Here is a 15117-nt window from a genome sequence, read left to right as displayed (position 1 = left end):
TAAAAATACAATAAATAAAGTAATAAAATAAACAAATATAGGCTTTTTATTTTACTAGAGTGCCATGGTGAACTTTTCTTTAAATAAACAAATATATTTAAAAATGTAGTAAAAAAGTATTAAATATATTTTTCAGCTAAGGCTGGAAAGTTTCATATATTTATAAATTCTTATTTTTATTTTTAATTAATTCTATTGTATTCTATTGTATTGTATTGTATTATATTATATTATATTATATTATATTATATTATATTATATTATATTATATTATATTATATTATATTATATTATATTATATTATATTATAACAGAGAAGCAAAAGACAAGAAAACACATCACATTAATGTCAAAATTGTAGTAAATAATAATAATACAATAAATAAAGTAATAAAATAAATATATTTAAACATCAAAATATTAAATATATTTTTCAACAAAGGCTGAAAGTTTATATATAATTATTATATTATATTGTATCAATTTAGTTTTAAACAAGGCTGGAAAGTGTAATTAACTTTTTATATATAACATTTTTTAGTATATTATATTATATAACAGAGGAGAAGCAGTAGACAAGAAAACACATTACTTTAATGCCAAAAATGTTAAAAAGAAATAAAGAAAAAAAATAAAATACAAAAATATTAAATGTTTTAAAGTAACTTTCCTCTTACTTTACAATATATTTAATATTTTTGTAAATAATTATTTTATTCATTATATTATATTATGTTATATAGTATTACATTACATTACATCAATTTAGTTTGAAACAAGGCTGAAAAGTTTAATTAACATTATTATATAACTTTCCAGTCTTAGTTATATATACATATTTATTTATATAAATAGTCTTCTCACAGATTTCTTAAGCAGAAGCAAAGGCTATATGCATTAGTAATTTCTGTTTTCAAAGATGCTTTTATTTTCAGAAAACACAATTTAAGAAGTTTTATAGAAAGAGTCTCATTAGGCCTCCTTCATGCATTGTTCATGCAACCATTATTATGTAAATACTCCCATTCAGTGCGACAATTTATGTCAGAATTGTTTTACAAAAGATTTACACATCCGTTCTGCTCGTTTCATCCGATTGGATGAAATTAACCAGCAACAAAGAATATGCTAATTTGTCGAATGCATACATTTACTGACATGCTCTATGAAAATGCATTATAGCTACTTGAATTGTGCCCCATTTTATGACGTGCGTTAGTACCTCAGGCCTTTTTCTTCGAGCTTGAGTGCATAACAGCCCAACAAATTCCAAGATAAGTTAATGATGTTGAAGTCGTGACCTCTGCGACCTGTATGCCAGTATGCGGGTCATCTGTAATTGACCCCAATTAAGACCACAGCAGCTGCGTCTCATAGAGATGTATGACTGCTGGGTGCTTGGCGTCAACAGGTTGAGTGAGGTTTAGTTCAGCTTTTCACCACCTTTTCCACTGCAGAGCTCGCTTGAGTTCCTCCCAGATATTTTTTCCCCCTCAGAACAGCTGCAGAAAGACTCGGGCTTTACCGCACACACCACCGAGGGCCATTTTCCACTCTTCAGGGCCTCTCGGACGGCTGGAGAGCGATGTGGCACCGCTTGTTTTCTCTGTTGTGATTTATCTGGGCTGTATGGCTGAATGAACGCTGATGTAACAGCTGACGTTTCAATCGGCCCTAATGACCGGCCGAGGCATGAGGTTTTTTCGAGGCAGGGTGTTCTTTCGCTTTTTTTTCCAAAATAGATTTTGGTTTGGCCATAAATGGAAATAAACGCAGTGCCGTTTTCACTACTGAGGGAGAATGCAGTAAGAATGAATAGCGCTGTTTATTTGCACAGCAGCTGCGTTGTTTTGTACTGTAAAAAAATTCTCATTTGTTAAATAAAATTGCTGGTATTTTAGTAGTCTAATTTGGATGCATTAATAAAGCAAAGTATAAATCATTTGGAAAACCAGCGACTACATTCAGTACAAAACAGTGTGTTGGTTTCTCCTTTGAAATATACCATGTGTTAATCTATTCAGAGGAAATGAAACTTTAAAGTGCCGTCGTGGCGGTTTGTAACGCTGAAGCCGGAGCTTCTTCGCTCTGGTAGGTTTACTCGAGTTCTCTTGGACTCCTCATCTCGTCTTGAAGTCTCTTAAGCAAGCAGCCGCCGATCGATGAGCCTGATCAGCGATATTCTCTCAGGGTTGCGTTGGCTAAGTGCTCTCAGTGTTGTTGCTAATTAAAACCCAGACAGTAAAAACCGCCGTCACCTGCTTTCTGCTCCACCTGACGGGCCGCAGCCGCATGCTGGAGACATGCCATATCACGACTTAACAAGCCGTTTTTCTGCTAGTTATTTTTAGCAACATATATTTACTGTATCTGTGTTTTATTTATTTTTATGTATGTACAGTTGAAGTCAAAAGTTTGCTTACACCTTGCAGAATCTGCAAAATGTTAATTATTTAACCAAAATAAGAGTGATCATACTTGACTTTGAATAAGATATTTCACATAAAAGACATTTACATATAGTCCACAAGAAAAACTAATAGTTGAATTTATAAAAATGACCCCAGTTCAAAAGTTTACACACACTTGATTCTTAAAACTATGTTGTTACCTGAATGATCCACAGCTGTGTTTTTTCGTTTAGTGATTGTTGTTCATGAGTCCCTTGTTTGTCCTGAACAGTTAAACTGCCAAAAAATCCTTCAGGTCCCACAAATTCTGTGTTTTTCTAGCATTTTTGTGTATTTGAACCCTTTCCAACAATGACTGTATGATTTTGAGATCCATCTTTTCACACTGAGGACAACTGAGGGACTCATATGCAACTATTACAGAAGGTTCAAACGCTCACTGTTGCTCTAGAAGGAAAAACAATGCATTAAGAGCCAGGAGTGTAAACTTTTGAACAGAAAAAAAAGACAGTACATTTTTCTTATTTTGCCTAAATATAAAAAATTTTCACCCTCTGGCTCTTAATGCATTGTGTTTCCTTCCTTATTTTTCCCGAAAAAATATTAAGCAACACAACTGTTTCCAGCACTGATGATAAATCAGCATAGTAGAATGATTTCTGAAAGTTAATGTGACACTGAATACTGAAGTAATGATGCTGAAAAATTCATCTTTGATCACAGAAATGAATTAGATTTTTAATGTATATTAAAATTTAAGAACTTTGTAAACTTTGTATCGTAAAACAATATTGACTTTTTCCTGTATTTTTGACTAAATAAATGCAGCCTTGATGAGCATTAGAAACGTATTTAACATCTTACTGATCCCAAACTTTTGACAAGCAGTGTATATTGTTAGAAAATATTTCTATTTTCAATAAATGCTGTTCTTTTTAACTTTTTATTCATTAAAGAATCCTAAAAAAAAAAGTAGTTTCCAAAAAATATTAAGCAGCACAGCAGTTTCCAACATTGATAATGAATCGGTTATTAGAATGATTTCTGATGGGATCATTTGAGTAATGAGTAACTGAAGTAATGATGCTGAAAATTCAGCTTTTATCACAGAAATAAATTATATTTTAAAGTATATTAAAATAGAAAGCTGTTATTTTAAATTGCTATAATATTTCATAATATTACAGTTTTTTTCTGTATTTTTGATCATATAGTTAGAACTTTGATAAGCATAAGATGAGCATAAGAGTCTTTAAATACATATATACTGATAATAAATCAGCATATTAGAATGATTTCTGAAGAATCATCTGACTTTGAAAACAGAGTAATGATGCTGAAAATTCAGCTTTTTATCACAGAAATAAATTATATTTTTAAGTATATTAAAAAATAGAAAACTGTTATTTTAAATTGCAATAATATTTCATAATATTACATTTTTTTCTGTATTTTTGATCAAATAATTGGAACTTTGATGAGCATAAGAGACTTTAAATGCATATATACTGATAATAAATCAGCATATTAGAATGATTTCTGAAGGATCATGTGACTCTGAAAACAGAGTAATGATGCTGAAAAGTCAGCGTTTTATCACAGAAATAAATTATATTTTAAAGTATATTAAAATAGAAAGCTGTTATTTTAAATTGCAATAATATTTCATAATATTACAGTTTTTTCTGTATTTTTGATCAAATAATTGGAACTTTGATGAGCATAAGAGACTTTAAATGCATATATACTGATAATAAATCAGCATATTAGAATGATTCCTGAAGGATCATGTGACTCTGAAAACAGAGTAATGATGCTGAAAATTCAGCGTTTTATCACAGAAATAAATTATATTTTAAAGTATATTAAAATAAAAAGCTGTTATTTTAAATTGCAATAATATTTCATAATATTACAGTTTTTTCTGTATTTTTGATCAAATAATTGGAACTTTGATGAGCATAAGAGACTTTAAATGCATATATACTGATAATAAATCAGCATATTAGAATGATTCCTGAAGGATCATGTGACTCTGAAAACAGAGTAATGATGCTGAAAATTCATGTGATCATGTGACTCTGAAAACAGAGTAATGATGCTGAAAATTCAGCGTTTTATCACAGAAATAAATAGAACTTTGATGCGCATTAGAGAACTTTGAAGAAATAGAACTTTGATGCGCATTAGAGACTTTAAATAACATTAAAAATCTTACCGATCCAAAACATTTGAATGGCAGTGTATATATATATGTGACCCTGGACCCAAAACCAGTCTTAAGTCGCTGGGGTATATTTGTAGCAATAGCCAAAAATACATTGTATGGGTCAAAATTATAGATTTTTCTTTTGTGTCAAAAATCATTAGGAAATTAAGTAAAGATCATGTTAAATTAAGATTTTTTGTGAAATTCCTACTGTAAACCTATCAAAATGTAATTTTTGATTAGTAATATGCATTGTTAAGAACTTAATTTGGACAACTTTAAAGGTGATTTTCTCAGTATTTTGACTTTTCTGCACCCTTAGATTCCAGATTTTCAAATAGATGTATCTCGGCCAAATATTGTCCTATCCTGACAAACTATACATCAATAGAAAGCTTATTTATTAAGCTTTCATATGATGTATATATCTCGGTTTTGTAAAATTTAACCTTATGACTGGTTTTGTGGTCCAAGGTCACATATATATATATAAAAAAAATCAGTGTTTGCTGAGAAAAGAGTGTGTTATCACTCTTTTTCTTGGTATGTCCTCATCAACAATGAAATAAATGCTTGTAGAGAGTGAAGCAATTGTCTTGTCATCGTCTGTAGTCGTGCTCTTTGTCAGTGTGATGTTCAGATGATGTCACCGATGATTGGTTGTGTTTTTTGCTGTGGAGTGTGCGGCAAATTATAGATCTGGATTTAAGTTCATTTCCATTGGGTCAGGAAAGATGCTCTCAGGATTGATTCAGAGCAGCGCTGCTGGACAAAGTGACACGATAACATCATCCTCATCTGTAATCGTCTCTTGAGACGTTGACGTGACGTCCGTGGTGATTGGGCATATTTTGCCCAAACAGTTGTTTTTCTTACAACACCCTTTACTGATATAGATGTCGTCTCTTCTATTTTTTCCACAGTACTGGTATGAAGGGAATGAGATGGGAGACCTGCCGGTGGATTTCTCCATCGTATGGGACGGTGACTTTCCCATTGACAAACCGTCATCCATGCGAGGTAAGAAGTCACACACTTCACCTTCAGCCCCGTAGTGGCATTTCTAAAGCTAAAGAGAGGAAATATCCTAAGTTATCCTGTCTACATTCATATTTTATCACCGTTCCCGATGTCCTTTTGATGTGGGAAGGGTGTTGCCTTTGTGTGAAGTGGAACTTAATGCATCTTTTATTTTATTTTATCTGTCTGTTCAAACACTCTTAGTCTGTCAGGTGTTCTCTCAGTCGCCGTGGCATATTTTATTGATAACAGGGCGCCTGGCTGCTTCAGCCTTGTATAACATCGCATTACTGCAGAGGATAGTATGGAAACCGCATCTGTCAGCTTTTAACCCGTCCACACCGCTGTCAGTTTGCATTTACTTCCAACACTTTGAGAAGTAAGAATCGAAAGGCCTCCAGGAGTCGATATATATCTCCTGAGGAGAACTTCATCAGGTGTGCTATTACAGGGTGTTTCAGAGAATAGAGGCGAGAGAGGAGCAGAAAGTCACAGCTCGCTGTGTGTCTGCAGATATACAATCTCTGCTAAATTATTGGTGTGGTGTGTTTATTAGTCCGTGATCGTGTTTTCAGTGGCCTGTCATTCTGAGCTCAGATGGGCAATTTAGCCTCGAGATCCACCCCCCCACAGCTGCCTTCAAAGATACCTCGTCTTGGCCAAAATCCAAGCCACCATCACGTGTATTTTTTCCCACACTAGAAAATACCAGAGTGCCCTGCAACAAGCTTTGTTAACATTTTTGTCCAAGATGGAAGACAAAAGTTTAGGCAAATAGCCATATGTGATGTAAAGTAATATATAAATATTTATAAATATGACATCATTTTATTATATTTGCTAATATTTTATTATTTATATTATTCAGACACATTTACTAGTGGATGCAGGATACTATAGTTCATTTATGTAAGTGAGGATAGCAAAATAAAGTAAACTGTGACGTATTATACCCAAAAATTCTTCATAGAGTGGATTACCAGTAAAATGTATCAATATTTGGGACCGAACATTTGATTTGGCACTTTGACCTGACCATGTTTTGTTACATACCTTTCTATCAAAGTTATCTGATATTATCAAGATTAATTTAACTCTTGAGTTCTTGTCATATTTTATTACCATTTTCTAAACTGTGATTATGTGAGACATTTTTAAGGTGTCTGAATAAATTTTGGTTCGACTGTAAAATGCGATATTAAATAAATAAATAAATATTGAATGTAATCAATATTTATATTCATTTTATTCTAATTTAATATTTATATGTAATATAATGTAAAATTAATTATAATTTTGTTATTAATACATTTAATTATAGCTTATATTTTATTTTAGATTTTAAATCACATATAATATAATAATATAGTAATAATATAGCAGTGTTTATAAATACTATGTGACTTATAACTAATTATATTATTGATATCTGTAATATAAATATGGTAAGATAATTAAATCTTATTTTATTTTAGATTATAAATATATAAATAAAATATATAATGTAATATAATGGCATATATAACATAATATAATGTTATTTATAACTCATAATTTTAATAATAACTAAAAAAATTTTTGGATAAAATGTTCATAATATTCATATTAACATATAACATGAAATTGATATACGCATTACATTTTCTAAACATTTAAAAATTGTTAGTATTTTGGGATTTTATGTAATTATATTTTTTGTATATTTTAAGTGTACTTTAGAATAGAATATATAACAATATTTATAATGTGATTTTAAATAAATATAAAATATAATGCAATACTTATATTTAAATTTATCATAATTTAATATTTATGTAATAAAATAATATAATATTTTTTATATTTGTTATTAATTTAATTTAATCTTATATTTTATTTAGATTATCAATCCAATATATTATAAAATATAATATAATATTTTATATAAAGTTATATAATAGCATATATAATGTCATATAATGTTATTTGTAACTAATAATATTAACGATATCTGTAATATAAATATTATAAGCTGTTTTTGATCAAAATATTTTTTTTCATAAAATTGTGTACATGTATATAGCTGGATGCTGAATATTGACCATTTTTTTTCTTTTTTGATAAAAAATTCATAATATTCATATTAAAATACAACATGAAATTGATATACATATCATATTCAGATTTTATATATTATAAAATATTTACATTTTATTGTATGTTTTGAACGTACTTTAGATAAAAAGAATAAAAGTAAAAAAAAAAAGAACAGAATATATATTTATTATAATATTAATTGTTAAATTAATACATAAATGTAATACAATATTTATATTAAATTGTATTGTAATTTAATATTTATATGTAATATAGTAATATTTAAAAAAAATTATAATTTTGTTATTAATAAACATTTAAACATACATAAAATTTTATTTTAGATTTTAAATTCCATATATAATATTATATAATATAATATAACATGTTTAGAATATTATGTTATTAATAAACTTTTGATTATATTTTTACTTTACCATCTTTATAATATAATAGCAGTATTTATAAATGTAACGTTATTTTTAACTAATAATATTAATGATATTTGTAATATAAATATTGTTACAAATGTAGGCAGCAAAACGTGCTTAAGCTGTTTCCGTTTTTTATAAAATTTCATACAGATTATAAACATCTGGATGCTGGATATTTATTTGTAATGTTTAGAACATGTCATTATGTATATTACATAATATGAAATAAATATATAATATGAACATTTCTGAGAAAAAATAATAATATTCATATTAAGATATAATATGAAATTGACATGAAATGTTCTAAACATTTAAAAATAATTCAGTATTTTCTGATTTTCTATATGAACGTTTCATGTCTTACTGACTATAATTTCTATACACATTATTTACGATCTAGATGATATTATTTTAATACTTTCAGTGTTTCATCTACTGAAATTTAGTTTTTAATTAAAAATAGATTTTTGTGTTTATTAAAGTGTTGTTGTTAGCTTAGCAATGTGCTAACATTAGACTCTTGTTGTAATAAGCTGAGCATTTGTTTAGTCTCTTTTTGCAGAGGTGAGCGACCATTCACTAAGTTGCTACCTGTGAACAACATTTCATATCACTCACATGCAGTTCTATTTCTGCTGCCTATGTAGACAGTAACCAGCGAGGGAGCTCACTAGCGTTTGGAACAGAGCCACCGTGTATAGAATTGAACCTCTACACCCACTACAGCAGAACGCCTTGGTTTTGTGCTTCCTCGAGGCCTCGGGTCAGAGTTATTAGTGTGTGTGGGCAGCACATGAATCACGGCACAGTGAAAGCAGGCGTGGGTTTCGCCTCGGCTACCTTCCCCTTACAGTTCAATTATCGATTGGCACTGCACAGCTGGCACCACTCCAAACATGGCCTGCGTTTAACTGCCCAGCTGAGAGCACAGCTATATTCTCACTCTGTGTGTGTTGTGTGTGTGGATGCAGCTCTCCTGTACAAGTGTGAAGCTCAGAGGGACAGCTGTGGACTCTGTCTGAAGGCAGACAGCACGTTTGAGTGTGGCTGGTGTTTGGCCGATAAGAAGTGTCTCCTGAAGCAACACTGTCCTTCGCCCGAACACAACTGGATGCATCAGGGACGCCGAAACGTACGCTGCAGCCATCCCCGAATCACTAAGGTAATGCACACGTCATCTCAAAGCCATCTTGGACAGCAGATGTGGATTGTTTTCAGATAAGCCCCAACCAAAATATATAAGTCAACATGCAGTGGCCTTAGCAAACTCTTTTACCTCTACAGAGTGACACTTTTAAATAATTATTGTCAAAAATCTGCCCAGATAGATCTGTATTATTCAATTCTGTCAAGAAGAAAGGTTTTTTTTTTTTTTTTTTTTCAGTTTTTAACAATCTCCCCCTTGTTTAATTTGTTTGTTTTAATAATAATATTTTGCCCTTTTTTATAATTACAGTTACTTTTTATCTTTATTATTCATCTTTATTATGCATCTTTTTTATTTCATTTATCTTAATTATTAAGATCTGTCAAAAAGAATTTTATTTATTTACAATCTGCCCTGCTAAATTATTATGCAAAATAAAACCAGGAATGTGCATTAAGATTTTTATTTTTTATTTTTTTAAGACTATTTTTAGAATTAACATTATTATATTTTTATTTATTTGTTTGCTTATTCATTCATTTTTATTATATTTTATTTATTTATTTTAATATTTTGGCATTTTTATAATTACAGTTATTTTTATCTTTATTATTCATCTTTATTATGCACCTTGATTGTTTATTTTTTTTATAATTACAATCTGCCCTGCTGAATTATGCAAAATAAAACCAGGGATGTGCATTAAGATTTTTTGTTTTGTATAAACTTTTTATTATTAAATATTTTATTTATTTGTTTGCTTGTTCATTATTTTTTGTAATTTTTGCTTTTTTTATGTATTTATAAAATATTTTTATGTATTTGTTTATAATATTTATGTATTTGTTTGCTTATTTATTCATTTTTATTGTATTTATTTTTATTTTTTATTTTTATTTTAGAATTACAATTATTTTTTATCTTTATTATTCCAGTCTGTCCTGAAGAATTATGCACAATAAAACTGTGCAATTAAGATTGTTTTGTATAGACTGTTTTAGAATTAAAATCATGACATTTGTATTTATCAGTTTGGTTATTCTTTCATTTTATTATGTTTTTATATGTATTTATTTATTTATTAATTTATTTATTTTATTATGTTTGCATTTTTATAGAATTACAATTATTATTATTAGAATATCAGAATATACAATTATTGTTGATTCCTCTTAATTATTTACCTTGATTGTTTACATTTTAATGTTTACAATTGTTTATTTAATTTTCTTTCTTTGTCTTTACAATGTATTTATTTAATGCCTTTTTTACTTTTTCACTAATTTTTGTTGAATAGAAATTTTATTTTATTTTTTTAAATAGAGAGATATAGAAAATATTTATTTATCTTTATGTAGCATTTTTAGTATTAAAAATCATTAATTGACTCATTCATCATTTTTTTTAAATAAAAAAGTTTATTATTTATCTGTATGTATGATTATTTATTAATCTATTTATCTGAAGTATTTTTTAGAAGTAAAAAAATATAAATTTACTATTTTTAGAACTAAAATGTATCCATTTATTTTAGTTTCTATAAAGCTTTTTTCTCATTGAAGATGTCCTCAAAGTGGATTTTGTTGTGCTTTTATAGCTTCTGTATGTCATTTTTTTTTTTAGTAAACTGTTCCTTAAAGTACACTATGGTTGAAAGCACACACAAACCTCCTGCATGACAAATATCCCAGACTGCACCTTTCAAAGTGCTGACCTTTAAAGCTCTTAGAATTAGCTTCTTTTATATTCTCCAATGAGAAACTGTCATCTCTTCACAGATCCGTCCGCTGACTGGGCCGAAGGAGGGCGGCACACGTGTGACAATCGAAGGAGAGAATCTAGGTCTACAGGTTCGAGAGATCACACACGTGCGTGTGGCGGGAGTTCGCTGCAACCCTGCGGCGTCTGAATACGTCAGCGCTGAGAGGTGAGTTATGCTTCTCGTGTTGCTAGTTCATTTGAATTGGTTTTTGGACAGTGCTTTGTTCAGGAGTGATTTCTGTGTGTGTTTTTGACCTGCAGGATTGTGTGTGATATGGAGGAATCTCTGATGTCGAGTCCCCCTGGTGGTCCGGTGGAGCTGTGTATTGGCGACTGCAGTGCCGAGTATCGAACCCAATCGTCTCAGACATACTCTTTTGTGGTATGTCCTCTACAACATTTTTTCAGACATCTTGGCTGTGTCTGAAACTTGGAAAATGTTGCCTTATCAGCTCAAATGTGATGCAAGGCATTAAGACAAATCCTATATAAATCCTGCAATCCGTTGACAGAATAAACACCATAGTGGTTGGAAAAAGGCAAAATTGCCAGATTTATTAATTTATTTAGAATATTTAATGACTACAATGTTTATTTCTTAGATAAAACATAATTAAAAGTAGAAAAAAATGGTATATTAAAATATATATTTTATTTTTTTAATTTCATTTTTTTAACCAATTATTTATAATGAATTATTATTTCATGAAGTTATCTATAATGTTTACCATTTTTAGAACAGAAAAAAATGTTTTTAAATATGCATCTTTATTTATATTTACCATTTTAGTGGTAAATTCATAATTTGTTTAGATTTATTAGTCACTTTTAGCCATAAATAATTGTTAATTTATCTTTGTTTTATCTTTATTATTTATTGTTGGGATTTATTTAGAATTATTTAAAATCAGAATCATTTCTTTATTTCATTTATCCTTTTTACTATTTTTATCTACAAATGTATTTATTTATCTTTATATTTAATGACAAATGTGCTTTTTTTTTATTGAAAAGAAAACCTACATTTATTTTTTACTTTTTCTTTCTTTCTTATACTTTATTTTTTCTCTCTTTCTTTGTTATTCTTTATTTTATTTTATTTAATTTTTTGTTTTATTACTTTATTTTACTTTAGTAACTTATTTAATGAATCTTTTTTACTATTGTTATCTACAAATATATTTATTTATCTTTATATTTAATGACAAATGTGCTTATTTTTCATTTGAAAAGAAAATATACATTTATTTTTTACTTTTTCTTTCTTTCTTATACTTTCTTTTATTTTATTTTTGTTTCATTACTTTATTTCATTTTTAACTTCTTATTCCATGCAGAAATAAACTTACTTTACTTTAAATTTACTTTTTTATTTTATTTTATTTTATTTTATTTTCTTATTTTATTTTTCATTTAACTTATTTAATTTCTGCCAGAAATAAGCATTATTTTATTTTTTGTTTTCTTTCTTTGTTGTTGTTTATTTTTTTTATTGTTTATTTTTTTCATGTAACCTAAGATTCCATTTCTGCCAGGAATAAGCTTTTTATTTTATTTTATTTTATTTTATTATTTTTTATTTTATTTTTTCATTTAACTTATGATTTCATTTCTGGAAGAAATAAGCATTGTTTTTATATTTTATTTTATTTTATTTTATTATTTTTTATTTTATTTTTTCATTTAACTTATGGTTTCATTTCTGCCACAAAATAAGCTTTTTATTTTATTTTATTTTATTTTATTTTATTTTATTTATTTTATTTTATTTTTTCATTTAACTTATGATTTCATTTCTGGAAGAAATGAGCATTGTTTTTATATTTTATTTTATTTTATTATTTTATTTTTTTTAATTGTTTTTCATTTAACATATGATTCCATTTCTACCAGAAATAAGCTCACTTGAATTTATCCTAGAATATTAAATGTGACGACTTTGCTTTTTTCCATCCGTTTCCATTGCCTTCATACACAAAACGGCACCTAACTGGCCAGTGAGGTGGCTTCCTTCGATTCTAGACATAGTGTTTATATTTTAATCATTCTTTCCATATCGATTCCCTTATCGCTGCTAACATTTTGTTTGTGGTGATTTACACGCGGCTAATCAATACCAATCCATCCTTTGAGACTCCGCCAATCCGATTGTGCACTTGAAACCGATGAATCGTTAGGATTCCCACTCCTCCATCCCGTTAGCCAATCAAATCAACTGGTGGAGCCCATGTGATAATGAAGTCGAAGGGAAGGGGGATGTAAAGAATGACACAATTACCCCTTCCTCCCCGCTGAGTTTTAAGTGGTGCCCAGCAGGAATAGGGCATTAGTCTATTATCCCGAGCCCAGGAGCTTTACGTACAAACACACACACACACACACACACACACACACACGTATATAAATGGATGACCCTGCCTGGATTCCCTCAACATCTAATCAATAGCGTCCAGGCAGCTTCAGTCGTGCAGAAGGGTAAAGCAAATGAAAACACGCACTCCGACCAATTACACAGGTATGCAACTAATTACTGCGAGAGGACGGCAGCTGACAGGTCCTGCGCCGAAACAAACGAGCCCTGCGCGGCGCGAGAGCAAACAGGACATTTCTATTACAGTGATGAGTGTAATCTCTTCATGTAGTACCAGAATGTGGAAAACAAGTGCACGCTTCAGCGTCCATATCGCGCTTGGTGAGCTCCATCTGTTCGGAAGTTACCGCTGCTTTTCTCGTCCCTCTAGACGCCGAGTTTTAACCGGGTGCGGCCGGAGAAAGGACCCGTGTCTGGTGGGACCAGGCTGACTATCTCAGGCCGACATCTGGACGCCGGGAGCGCCGTGACCGTGTTTTTGGCCCAGGAAGAGTGTCTGTTTGTCAGGTGAGCAGCGCTTCTGTCAGCTCCTAAGCGGATCTTCCACATCTGCGTCCCTCGACATCTGTGGGATACAGTTGGACTTGGGAGGAAGCGAGATGTGTCATTTCCACATGAAATCGAATGAGCGTGCGTGGCCTTCCCCAAATATGTCCGCATGCGCGTGTGCCAGGAAACATGATGCATTGCTGGTTGTGATTGTTAGCGAGCTGAGTGGTGATTAAAATGCAGTAACATCTGCTTAGAAGACATTAATTGTATAATGTTGTCAGTTCCTGGCTGAAAAGACCTAGTCTAGACTGGTTTGTGCTGGTCTAGGCATGTTGTTCATTAGCAAATCTCTGGTGACTCTGGTAGGCCACAGAGATTTTTTGCAGGTTTCCAAAACCACAAGTAAACATGAAAATAAATAAGTAAAAAAAAAATTAATACATTTTTATGTTTTTATAGAAGCCTCTTCTGCTCACCAAGCCTACATTGATTTGATCCAAAGTACAGCAAAAACAGTAATATTCTGAAATTTTAATATTTAAAATAACCTTTTTCTACCTAAATATATTTAAAAATGTAATTTATTCCTGGGATTTCAAAGCTGAATTTTTTTGCATCATTACTCCAGTCACATGATCCTTAAATATTACATCCATTAAATATTCCTTCAGAAATTATTATATTGAAAACAGCTAATTAGAGTTTTAATAGTTTTGAATTGAAAGTTCAGAAGTGCAGCATTTATCTGAAATAAAAATATTCACATCATCGCATCAATTTAAATCATCCTTGCTAAATAAAAGTATTTATTTCTATAATTTATTTCCCTAAAAAAATTATTTGAGTGCTATATTTGAATGCTATAGTGTATAATGTTACAAAAGCTTTTTATTTCAGTTAAATGCTGATCTTTGGATCTTTCTATTAATCTCAGAAATCCTGAAAAAACTTACTCAACTGTGCTAAATATTGCTAATAATAATAATAGTAAAAATGTTTCTTGAACAGCAAATCAGCATATTAGAATGATTTCTGAAGGATCATGTGATCAAGTAATGATGCTGAAAATGTAGCTTTGATCACAGGAATAAATTACATTTGAAAATATAAATTTGTAAATTTGTAAATGCAGACTTGGTGAGCAGAAGAGTTTTCTTACTGTTCAAAAACTTTTGACTGGTAGTGTATACATG

The 15117-nt window shown here is 29.9% G+C and overlaps 1 protein-coding gene across 1 annotated transcript in view; it reads left to right on the top strand.

Annotated features, from left to right (window-relative positions):
* The window catches only part of plxna3 (plexin A3), a 199168-nt gene that overhangs the window by 148729 nt on the left and 35322 nt on the right, over positions 1–15117 (top strand). Inside the window, exons 10-14 of the mRNA XM_073819872.1 lie at positions 5544–5640; positions 9125–9315; positions 11079–11227; positions 11323–11443; positions 13803–13939. Coding sequence (XP_073675973.1) covers positions 5544–5640; positions 9125–9315; positions 11079–11227; positions 11323–11443; positions 13803–13939 — 695 coding nt within the window. The remainder of the gene's footprint in view (positions 1–5543; positions 5641–9124; positions 9316–11078; positions 11228–11322; positions 11444–13802; positions 13940–15117) is intronic.

The sequence above is a fragment of the Garra rufa genome, chromosome 15 (genome assembly GCF_049309525.1).
Source record: "Garra rufa chromosome 15, GarRuf1.0, whole genome shotgun sequence".
Lineage (NCBI taxonomy): Eukaryota > Metazoa > Chordata > Actinopteri > Cypriniformes > Cyprinidae > Garra > Garra rufa.
Note: the sequence above shows the minus strand (reverse complement) of the source record. Positions and strands in the feature narration are given on the sequence as shown.